The sequence below is a fragment of the Primulina eburnea genome, chromosome 16 (assembly GCF_022965805.1).
Source record: "Primulina eburnea isolate SZY01 chromosome 16, ASM2296580v1, whole genome shotgun sequence".
In the NCBI taxonomy this organism is placed as follows: Eukaryota; Viridiplantae; Streptophyta; class Magnoliopsida; order Lamiales; family Gesneriaceae; genus Primulina; species Primulina eburnea.
Genome location: NC_133116.1, coordinates 6,457,882 through 6,470,661, shown reverse-complemented (window position 1 = coordinate 6,470,661; position 12,780 = coordinate 6,457,882). Strand labels below are relative to the sequence as shown.

The 12,780-nt window shown below is 31.5% G+C and overlaps 1 protein-coding gene across 1 annotated transcript; it reads left to right on the top strand.

The window, feature by feature from the left end:
- Positions 1–8,524: 8,524 nt before the first annotated feature.
- On the top strand, positions 8,525–12,636 carry LOC140816449 (uncharacterized). Its single transcript, XM_073175721.1, has 8 exons — positions 8,525–8,653; positions 8,768–8,846; positions 9,097–9,227; positions 9,484–9,521; positions 9,628–10,403; positions 11,237–11,317; positions 11,652–11,714; positions 12,348–12,636. Exons 2-8 carry the CDS (start codon positions 8,793–8,795, stop codon positions 12,402–12,404), a joined length of 1,200 nt encoding a protein of 399 aa, XP_073031822.1. The 5' UTR covers positions 8,525–8,653; positions 8,768–8,792; the 3' UTR covers positions 12,405–12,636.
- Positions 12,637–12,780: the final 144 nt, after the last annotated feature.

Below are 12,780 nucleotides of genomic sequence, written 5' to 3'. Positions count from 1 at the left end.
ATACTTCAATTTAAAGACGATTCATTGAACTGATTCATATATGCAAGAGACTTGTCTTATAAAATTGACAATTAAGACGATCTTATATAAGTTTTGGTATATAATAATTGGCAAAAACTTATGTGAGACGGTCTCACGGGTATTATTTGTGAGACGAATATCTTATTTGGGTCACCCATAAAAAAATATTACTTTTTATGCTAAGACTATTACTTTTTATTGTGAATATGGGTATTGTTGACCCGTCTCACAGATTATGATCTGTGAGACGGGTTTCACATGAGACTCACTCATAATAATTTGTTATCATATTAATAATTTGAAGATTAAAAAAAAAAAAAAAAAAAAAGAGGTAAGAGAAATGAGATAGAGATATTGGGGATCCTAGAAAAATCTTTTGTGGGTCCTTTAACAATGTCCCTTTTATTTGATGTTGGACCAGTGAAATTCATATAATACAAATTCATATCACAATATCATCTCCACAGTTTGATACATATACAATGAATATTATTATTGTTCAAAGTTCAAAATATTGAGAATAGTAAAAAAAATTTAATAGAAAAATAATTTATCAAATATAAAATAGATGTAAATTTTTGTTATTTTTCATGTTATTCAGATGTTTTATTATATATTATAATATAATTATAAAACACCTTCAAAATTATTGAAAAATGGTGAAGATTCTGTGTAAACAACAGGCCCGATCGATGAACTTTGTGAGTGTGATTGGTTGGATTCTGACGAAATATGGGCCATTCATTTAGGGATAACTACTTTGTTGGATGAGTGATGGCCCATTAAATAAATAAGCCCAGTAAAATTATGTATATTGGGTTGTCCAATCTCGAAATTTTGACAAATTTTGACTTGAAAATAGATAGTATCTACAATTGTTGTTATTTTAAAAATGGTTAAATTTTGCTCTTAAAAAATACAATTTAGAAACCTTGAATTAAGTTGATCAACATATTATCCTTGATATTCACTTAAAATTTAGGGTTCAATTCCAACAGATGATATTAGCTCGAGTGCAGACTTTGAATTTACTCTAGCTTGAAATCACAAAAGAGACCCTAAGAAAAGTGCTGAAAAGGTGTCCAGGCGTAGTCCCTCTGACGGTCAAGTCGAATATTGAGAATGAAAGAACAATTAGGGACTCTGCTAAGAATCCATATATTGAATGGTTGAATTAGAAACTCCAACCAAATATATTTATAGGAGAGTATATGAGCTTGTCATGAGTCCTACTTTGGCTAGGAATGGGCCGGGATCCAAAATCCGGTTTGGGCCTGATCTTGATGGGCCTAATCATGGGGTATCAATAATCAATTCAACTTTTAATCATGCTAGGAGTCGCGCGTGCTTATCAACCGAATCAATCTGGAACGGGTCTGAAGCGGTTCAATATCAATCTAGACCGACAACCGGAACTGAATCCAACATCGAGGTTGTATCGGGTTGAACTACTTTATAACGAATCCGGAACAACTTTAATCTGATGCAGATGAATCCGATCCATATATATGTTTAATTTTGATTACTTTGTTTGATAAAATAACTTCTTTTTGTAAATAATTGTTGCAAAATAAATAAATTTTGATTTTAATTAGGTTTTAATCTAGTGCGATTTGACTCGGTTAAGAATGGATTATATTCCTAATTCCCTAAAACCAAATCGGTCTGATCTAGCCTACATGATTGGATCCATTATCTCACAATTGGGGATTGGATTCTATTATCTCAAATCCATTATCGGTTTATTCCGGTCCGAAACCGGTCTAACCTGGTCCAATAAAATCGTGTCAATCACTTGCACTCACAAATCTAAACCTCCCATCATTACAAATCCAACCCCAAAAAGTAACGGTTTATCATTAATTATACAAGTTAGATCGATATTCATTGTGTTTGACATTTAGCCATTTAGGGTACGTTTAATTTGAGTTGAATTTCAAACCTCGCGTGTTATTAATTCACCTTTGACATTGTAGAACTCGCATTAACTATTTCAAGACCATCAGTATTTCTATTGAGATCTAGTCTACATTTAGAAGAAATTCATTGGATATAATCATCAATTTCCTATGCATAATAATCTGATCTTCTCTGTTTTCACATTTTAACAATTGAGTTTCCATGTTCAAACACTTTGAGGCACACACCAATACCAATGAGCACGAGCACGAGCATGGGTACGAACACATTCATAAGATTAACACTAGCGTGTGAACCTTATATTTCTCGATACAGCTCCGAGCTCGAGCTCGAAATATATCTTACTCAATGTTTGTAATATTTAGATTTTATACCATGGTTCCATGTGAAATTACTAAATAAATTTTTTAAAGGCTCGGATCTCTGTATATCATAAAACAGACGAGTATGACATGATTCATCCAAATTTATGAATAAGATTGACATTATTATTCATTTAAATATATAATAATATAATATAAGATTTACTTGTCAGCCTTACCCCAAATAATAATCATAATTTGCTAAATATGCTGAGCCGACTTATACCACGGACTGACAATAACGCAAGATTTTCTCTGTTAATTTGAGTTTCACACAGAAAATTTTAAGAAAATAAATTATAGTTCTTGATCATGAAGAAAACGGAGACTAGAAATTGTATATCTATGAACACGAATCAATTCTATATGAAACAAAGTACCAGAAGAGAAAAATCAAGGAACCGTACCAAAAACGTTAAGCAGACAATTCATAGCCCTAATCACTCAGAAAACCGTATAGAAACTTTTTTTTTTTACTATTTCTTCTGCAACTTGACTTTAATCCAGCTGACTCCGACGGAGGCGCCTTCCTTGACTTTTTTCGCCACCACCTTGGTCTTCTCAAGTCCGACGGAAGCCACCGCCTTGGTTTTCTGAACGCCAGTGGCGGCCACCTCCTTGGTTCGACCGAACTTCTCGCTAAATTTCTGCGACATCTTGGGATTCGATCCGCCCAACCGCGACGGATTACCGGCGCCGTTCCTCCCTGCCCATGGATTATCGTTGGATGCCATGGAATTTCTTCTGGATTGCTTGATTAAGAGAGAGCTTGGGAATAGGTTTTGTAGAATTGTGGCAAAGGGGATTCTCTTTCTGTGGGGTTTTATACAAGAAGGATTGAGGCGGGTCACGAAGTTTAGAAATTCTTACGCGTTAATTTTCAATATGAATCTGTTACTAGTTTTAACTTTTAACTAATATTATATCAAAAATATTATTTTTAAATAATAAATATAAATAACATCAACTCATCATATATATATATATATGCATATAATATATATATATATATATATATATATATATTTATATATATATATATATATATATCTTCATTTGTAATATAAATTGTGCTTCTAAATGCCCAAAACCTCCTTTAGAAAAAAAGATTGTGTTTCATGTGAGACAGTCTCACGGATCTTAATCTGTTAGACGGGTCAACCCTACCCATATTCACAATAAAAAGTAATACTCTTAGCATAAAAAATAATATTTTTTCATGGATGACTCAAATAAGAGATTCGTCTTACAAATACGATCCGTGAGACCGTCTCACACAAATTTTTGCTTAAAAAAAAGTTCAAAGTCATAGTATAGAGTAGGGGTGGGTACGGTACGGTATACCGTACCGAACTACAGGTACCAGTATACCGTACCGAAAATATCGGTATGGAATTTTTCCATATCGATATCGATACCGAAAATTCGGTATACCGAATGTGCGATGTACCGAATTTTCGGTATGAAAAAAGCTTATACCGGTATCGTACCGACACCGAAAATTTTATCGGTATATCGAACTTAAATTTTTTAAAAAAATAATAATAAATTATTTTCGATATATACCGAAATACCGAAAAAAAAAATATATTTCGTACCGATACCGAAAATTTCGGTACGGTATCATACCGTGATACCGTACCGAAATTTTCGGTATACCGATTTTTTCGGTGAGTTCGATATTTTTTTCGGCACGATTTTTCGGTATTTCAGTATTTCGGTATTTTTTCCCACCTCTACCATAGAGGTATGGTTGAACCATCAACATTGCTTTGCCTCAAAAAGTCATATTACTGCGTAGACTAATTAATGTTACTTATTTGGGGAGAAAAGTCGTGACAATATTATCTATAAAAAAAATTGGAGTTGAGATTTTAAAGTTTTTCTCGAATAATCTAGCATATTCCCCATTTTTTTCTAGGTTTGAACTCTCAGAATTGGTGTGTTTTTAACCCTGTCAACTATTTTTTCAAAAAAAATAACAGTCTCAAGTAAATTTGAAATGCATTAGAAGAATTCATTTTTTGATCGTGTTTATTTTACAAATTTTTTCCACTTAAAACCATTCCAATATGTCAAACTATCGTACAAGTCTGAATTGGTCTAGCAAAAGAAAATATGATGAAAACTATTCCAAGTTATTGTTAAGTAGAATTAGATTTTTCATAACACTCGGTATCTATACTTTTCGTAAGCGGTCCATCTGGAATATATAGGACCAACTTGAACATTTGTTGTTTTGGGGAAATAGTTCTTTTTGGGACAAGTTGTTGAGTATTTGATACAAATAACTATGATAAAAATTTATGTGAGATGATTTTACGGGTCGTATTTTATGAGACAGATCTCTTGTTTGGGTCATTTATGAAACAATATTAATTTTTATACTAAGAGTAATACTTTTTATTGTGAATATCGGTAAGGTTGACCCGTCTCAAAAATAAAAATTCGTGAGACCGTCTCACAAAAAAACCTAGTCAATAACTAAATGAGAGTCCCGTTGGATAAAAAATTGGAGGATAAAAAAGGTGTTTTTTTTAATAAAAAAATGTTTATATAATTTTATAAGTATTTGGATGGGTTTTTAATGCTTTTAAAAAGCTTATGTTAAAATAACTGTTTTTTTAACCCAATTTTATAGTTTTTTTAAGTGCTTTATTAATAAAAAGCTAGGAACACCGAAAACAAAATTAAGAAAGTGTTTTTATTTATTTATTCAAAAACAAATTTAGTATAAATTCTATTTTAAAAAACACTTTTTTGAAGAAAAATGCTTCTTATTTCAAACTACTTTAAGTCATTATTTGACTCATAAATGAGATTTAAAAAAATGGGGTTGGACAAAAGCTTTTTAAAATTCTTTAATGCATATAATGTATAGTTGAATATCAAAGTAAGTTTTAACCTTTTAATCAAAATAAAAAATTTTCAAGTTTTATACAATTTTGTCAATTTGTATTTGACGATTTTCTTTTGGATGATTTTTAAGTTATTTATTTTAGATTAGTTTTTTTTTTAGATATAAGTTTTGAGTGTGTCTTGTATATAAATTTTGTGATTTACGTTATAATTTTATTAAAATGTGGTAGTTTTTATACAATCAATTGAAGTTTGAAGGTCTCTTTTTCGTCTTTTTTTTTTAATATGTTTTTTTTTTTTTTGCTTTTATTGTTATTTGATGGATTATTTGTTAATTTTATTTAAAAATGAAGTTATATTTTGTTATATAAATTTAATTGTTATATGTTACATAAAGAGCTATGTTTTTCACTAACATGTATATTAGGCTATTAGTGACTGGTGATCAATTTTTTTATTAACCGTCGGACCGTCCGAACCGAATTGCACTGTACCGTTTTTTATAATATTTTATAAAAATCACGATTAAAATTAGTAATCATAAACCGCACCACATACGTGATTCGATTATTTTTTTGCCAAGAACCGCACCAAACCGGACCGCCTAAACCGCTTGCCTAATATTTGACTTAAAATTATAATATATTCAATTAAAGAAGTTGTTATTCATTATATGTCAATTCTCTTCAAAATTATTAATTCTACAAAGAAAACTTTATCATTTTCTTTATTATTCTTCATATTATTCTTTTATTATAGTATTTATTTATTTTACTATAATATTTTGTTTGAAGTTTGAAAGAAAAAAAAATAATAGTGTAAATCTCTCTTTTTTTTAGTGTGTTGCGTTGTTAAATTATTAACTTAGTTTTGAATCTTAATTATTGTTTTATCTAGTTTTTATATTTGTATGATTTAGCTATATTTTATATTTGAAAACACTATACTGTTATTGTTTTCAAATAAATTAGAATATATGTTCTAATATTTTTCATTAAAAAACCGTAAATTTACCGCAACGCCTGAAACCGCTCAAAATCGTATGACTAATTCTACATGTAAAACTGCGATTATTTTTTTAAAATACTAACCGACCGTATATGGCAATTTGGTTTGAATTTTTTTTTTAAAAAACTGTAAAACCGTACCGTGATCACCCCTAAGTGACTGAATTTGCCGTTAATTAATTTTGATAATATAATTAAGGGTAAATTATTTATTAAAATTTTGTTTTTCTAATATATTTTTGATCTATATTTATTTTATCTCACCTTTATGAAAATTCCCAGTTAAGCCCCTATGAATGTTGCATGATATAAAGATTATAAAATAATATAAATCGATAAAATAATGACACATGACATTAACTTTTTATAGAACTTGAGAAAAATATCGAACAAGACAAAAAGTGTTCATCTACATATTTAATTTGGAGTGAGTCTCATGTGAGACCGTCTCACGGGTCATAATCCGTGAGACGGGTCAACCCTACCCATATTCACAATAAAAAGTAATACTCTTTGCATAAAAAGTAATACTTTTTCATGGGTGACCCAAATAAAAGATCCGTCTCACAAATACGATCCGTGAGACCGTCTCACACAAGTTTTTGCCTTTAATTTGATGTAAAGTACAAAGTTTATTAATTTCGTCTATTTTCTGTTGCCAAAATATGGGGACGTGTGAATTCAAAGTATTGGACAACTAAAATGTGAAAATCACCATTTCAAAACATTGGACTTAATCAAATTATGAAATAGAGCTGACGTTTACGCGGAATGTTGACCTAACCAAATGATGAAATATAGATAGATTCCTTTTGTAGGATAATATGTCGATTTTATTTTTAGACAAAAACTAATGTGAGACGGTCTCACAGATATTATTTGTGAGACGGATCTCTTATTTGGATCACCCATAAAAAAAATATTACTTTTTATGCTAAGAGTATTATTTTTTATTGTGAATATGAGTATTGTTGACCCGTCTCACAGATTATGATCTGTGAGACGGTTTCACATGAGACTCACTCTTATTTTTATTTTATTGTTGTAAAAATGATATTTCACTGCTGTAATGAAATACATTGATTTTTCTTATTTTATTGTCTTGGCATTCGCTTTATTTTGAAGTTTAGTTTTGTCATAAAAAAAAAAAGAAATGATTGGATTGTAATTTCTTAATGTAGATGATAACAAACATTATCTAATTATTATTGGATCTAGCGATCATTTTATGTATTTATAAGCGTTGGTAGCCAGGTATGGAAGCTCAAGCAGTCCAACTGATTCAACTAGATTTTTCATGATTGAATTACAGTTCAACCAAAGTAGATTACTTTTGTGTTAATATCAGATATTACGATATGTTATTGATTTTGGGTTTTAATACGATAAAGATTAATTATTAGAGAAATATGGAGATTAACGATTAAATTTAGATATTTAGGTTGAAAAAAAACCAACAATTAGGCGCTATGCATATGCATTTGGTAGGTGGTCGTTCGTCTATTGTTTTTTATAATTTTAAAGTGCTTATTCGTCCCACTTAAAAAAAAAACATTTCCATCCTAACATATATATATCTTATCTATTATTTATATTTTTCATTGAAAATTGATTTTTAATAAATAAAATCCAAAAAAAAAAACTCATGCGATTTGTCCATTGAAACTTAAGGGTGATCACGGTGCGATTTTGCGTTTTTTTTATAAAAAAATTCAAACTTAATTGTCATATACGGTCGATTAGTATTTTAAAAAAAATAATCACGGTTTTACATATAGAATTAGTCTTACGGTTTGAAGCGATTTTAGGTACTTGCGTTTGATTTACGGTTTTTTTTAATGAAAAATATGTGAAAATATATTCTAATTTATTTGAAAACAACAACGATTAATGTTTTCAAATATAAATATAGTTCAAATCATATAAAGATAAAACTAAATAAAAAAATAATCAAGATCCAAAACTAAGTTAATAATTTAACAACACAACATACTCACAACAAAAATGATATTTACATTTTTTTTACTTCCAAATTTCAAACAAAATATTGTGACAAAACAAATAAATATTTTAATAAAAGACTAATATGAAGAATAATTAAGAAAAAAATAATTTTTTTTTGCAGGAGTAATAATTTTGAAGAGAATTGAGATATAATGAATGACGATTTATTTAATTGAATATGTCGTTTACAAATTATTATAATACTATGTCAAAATATATGACAAACGATTCAGGTGGTATGGTTTGATGTAGTTCTTAGTAAAACAAACTATGATTACTGTTTTAATAGCGATTTTTATAAAATATTAAGAAAAACAGTACTGTTAATAAAAATATTTGATCTTCCCTAATTATATTAATCATTTTAATTGGCATTTAGACTATCACGTTTTTCTGTGAATGGTCCGAGAACGAGTCAACGACGAAAAGTTTCGCCTGAAAATTATCTGTCAAGAACGCGAAAATCGAGACCCTAATCGAGTTGAGCATTTAATCGACAACAAAGTCTCGTTAAATTCTTCTAAAATAGTTTTTTTGTGAGTGTGTCTTCCGAGTTTGCATTCGTTTTTCATTACTGTTGATTTTTCGGAGTAGGTTTTGGAAGCTTTGGCCCATCGGAATGTCAGAGACTTCGAGGTCTCGGGTCACAATAACCCTCGGACGCACCGGTCAGGTAGTAATTTTTCAATATTTTCGAAATTTATTAATGATATCACGGATTCGCGCTGCCAATATGATGTCAGTATTCATCCGAGTACAGATTTTCTCAATACTTTGATTGATTATTTGTGTTTAATAACGCCGATTGGAAATTGTGTAAAAGATGTTAGGGTGTTCTTTTCCTGGATTTATGGTTTTTATGGACTTCTGCATTTACTTGGTGATACGTATTATCATATTCTTCTATTGCGTATGTTTTGTAGGTAGTGAAAAGGGATGGAAGTTCATATGATGGTGGTTATATCAATGCACTGCCACATGCTGGAAACAAGCGATCCGTTAGAGAAAGGCTTGGAAATTCCGTAGATTCATCTGCACAGTTCAGTAACAAGAGGTGTGTGACATTTGCTCCTTATCTATCAGTAGATAAAGTGCTTAAATCAACTATTGATCTTCCCTAGTTCGACAAGTTTTTGTTTTTCTTTGCATTTTGTTGCTAACAGGAAATTGTGATACTTCTCGGTTGTTTTACATTTGTTGCCAATGCTAATTTCGCTTTTAGCAAGAATGCAGAACACTAAAAACTGTAGATATTGTTGTAAGATGTTTGCTGGCCAGATACGCATAATTTTTGTTATTATGCTTTGCAGAATGAGGGGAGACGGTGGAGCTATGATTGATGCTGATGGTAATTGACTTGCTTTTGAATGGTTAAGATTCCTTGTTGTCGCTAGATTTATTGCTAGTATATAATATGATTTGTTTAATTGTTTCTTATTTGGACCAAATAAAAGATATCCGTCTAAGTAGAGATGATCTCCGGCACAAAATCATTCGAAAAAATATGCGCAAGCAAAGTCATAACAGACTGCAGGATGGGGAAGATCTTCGCAACATCCTCTCGAGGCCTGCACAATCTTCAACAAATAGTGTATCTGCATGGGAAAAGCTGTCTGAAACAAATGATACTAGACCACGTTATTTGGAACCGAAAGATAGTAGACATCACATTCCAGCCTCTAGGGATGATAGACAGTTAATATCAGTCTCCAGGAGTTCTAGCCAACATTTACCATCATCGAATGTTCAGCTACTTCTCAATCCTAGGGTACAACACGTGCCTGATGCCAGAGAAAGTGGACGAATCCGTCTTGAGCCAAAGGATAGCAAATATCGTATGCCAGAACTTAGTCGTTCTAGTATGATATCTGATGTACATGGCCCAAGAACTACAAATAATGTATCCAAGATGGAGCCAGGGATAAATTCTTCTTCTCCCTGGACCTTGGATCATTTAAGGCGAAGATCACCACCCGATGAAGCTTTGATGAGCTCTAGAGGTCTTCCTGCACCTGTAAGAGATGAAGAACCAAATAGAATATATGCTGTTAGGACATTGGGTGATACCAGATCGAGTGCACTTAAAGATGCTTTTGAGTTTTCAAGACCCACAAGTTCTTCATCTTATTTGACAAAAATGGCTCCACCTGTTGGACCGATGAAGACCAGGGCACCAATTGTCTCTACACATCTTTTACCAAGCAGTCACGCACAAAATACTTCATATGTGGTACAGTGTACATAAAGTTTCTCGTCCTCTCCTGAGATAAATTTTTCGTAGTACTTCCCACGAAGCTGAGTTTTCTTAATCTCTTGAATCTTCATTCATTGGTATACTACATAGTTGAGTGTGGCTGTCCAAGTGAAAAGTTTGTCTTTACCTGTTTGAAAACCATAATATGGATTATCGATTAGATGTTTACGGTTTATCAAGAACTATGAGAACAGTCATGTTGTTTCTTCACCAGGGAGGAGATTATTTTTAGGCTGCTAGTACATGGCCAGCAATTCAGATCCGCTGCACAATACACTATCAATCTGTAAAAAAGCATGGTCTTGTCAAAATCCTATTTATTTTATCTAAGATAAGTTTAGGCAGTTGCTGGGTAGCTGTTTCTGGGAGCATTAAAAAATCTTCATATTTTTTTTTCAAATTTTTTTATCATCTCAAAGCTTGCATGTGAGAGCATCTTGTACTCTGTGACTTTATAATTTTAAAGAGTATACTCCCTTTGACTGTATAATTGTATATACGTGTTAAAGAGTTTCATTTCTTATCAATCAAGGATCATAATCAATTCTTCTCAACATTTTATATAATTTGAGCATATATTCATATCCGATGCTGTTATTTTATTATTGATGATCTATGAATACGGGGAAAATGAGTGTTCCCAACCCCACCCACACACACAAGGAAATCCTCCACAAACGAATGGAACAATGAATGACAACATTGAAAACTTCTGATATTCAAGAAAGGTTTTAAGATACGGTTGTACTTTTGCAACTTTACAAAAAAGGATTCCACGTCGGTTCAGTCATTATATTTTATGCTTGCAGGGGGATGATCACCCTACTGTTGACATCTTTCTAAGGTCACTGGGCCTTGAAAAGTTTGCCATTCTTTTTAAGGCCGAGGAGGTATGTAATTCCTGAAATTTGAATACTTCTTTCTTTTAATTAACGGCACACTCTTTTTCTCTCACTTCCCAGAAGCCTTTATTTATTTCTAAGAACTAAAAACCTGAAGACAGATTATTATATTGCAAGAATGTTGAAGTACCAGTTTTTTATTTGCCTTCACTCCTTGTTGATTTTCTAGGCTGAATCTTATCCAGTCAATTTATTGTTCATTTATTTTTTGGGTGCGCCATTTATCATTCTAATCATTTTAATTTTCTAGTTTCTTTCCATTCATTTATAAAATAAACGTACTTCTATTCTCTATTACCTCAATGTAAATATCATTCTGCAGGTGGATATGTATTCTTTGAAGCAGATGACTGACAGTGACCTTAAAGTGTTGGGAATACCCATGGTAATGGCTTTGTCAATATCTGATATTTCATACCTTATTGCACGTAATCCATGGTAATTTTTAGATTTGTTGTAAATTCTTCTTCAGATTGTGCTATGTAGGTTGAAAGACGAGAATCCGAGTGAATAGCAATTATCAGTTGCAGACAGTGGTTTACCTAGAAAACTTGCTATACTTGGTGGTTAAATCACATTGCAGACACTCACAAACGAAAACAATTTCAAATTTTATGTATGATATTTAATGAAAAATCAAGTCTTGACCCTTTCTATCCTTGAGATATTAAATCGTCCACATCCCCAAAAGCCAACTGATTCGCTCATGCACTCAGTTGGTCTCTTCTGGATGCATAAAAACAGGTGTATTCTAAGTAAACCGCTCTGTTATAAATGTATAGCTTTCTTGTGGGTGTTATTTAGCCTCTTTTGTGGTTAAGATGTTAAAAATCAGTGAATATTATAACAGCTTTTAATGAGCATCTGAATCAACAGGTCTTCAAATCGTTTTTTGTGAGAAAATGTAAACCCTTCCTTCTTCAGAAAGATGCATCTCGTGAATCAAATTTTTAAGAGAAATCGTGTTTCGTTGGGTCTATCTTTCAAAATGTTCTTATTGACGGCTTTAAATTTGCAGGGACCAAGGAAGAAAATCATGCTCGCACTGCAACCTCGTCTTAGAAGGCAAGCATGATACGAACTCTTGATGCTAATGAGATTTGTGTGAAGCAATTGCGCCATTCAACGACGATACAAATTTTTATTGCAAACCTTGTCTTGATTTGCCATTCAATCGTGTTGTTGATCCCTAAGATCATTTTATCGAGGTTGGTGACATAATCAAGAAATAGGATCGAACTATAACTGACTTGTCATGGTATTTACATTGCTAAAAGTTATTGTTTTGATTCTAACTTCGTGTGACATATGAAGAGTGTTTACTTCTTTAATGTTGCGTGCAAAAAGTGTTCTTAACCTTAAAAAAATTATATTGCTACTTACGTAAGTATTGAAAATTTAACCTTTTAAATTGATTGTGGTATGTTTGTTGTCTAATGTCTAATGAGATG

What these genes read in the sequence shown, in the direction of transcription:
- LOC140816449 (XM_073175721.1), top strand. Translation starts at nt 8,793, where the DNA reads ATGTCAGAGACTTCGAGGTCTCGGGTCACAATAACCCTCGGACGCACC. An exon ending in CCCTCGGACGCACCGGTCAG is followed by an intron (nt 8,847 to 9,096) that starts GTAGTAATTTTT and finishes TATGTTTTGTAG; the next exon opens with GTAGTGAAAAGGGATGGAAG. An exon ending in CACAAAATACTTCATATGTG is followed by an intron (nt 10,404 to 11,236) that starts GTACAGTGTACA and finishes TTATGCTTGCAG; the next exon opens with GGGGATGATCACCCTACTGT.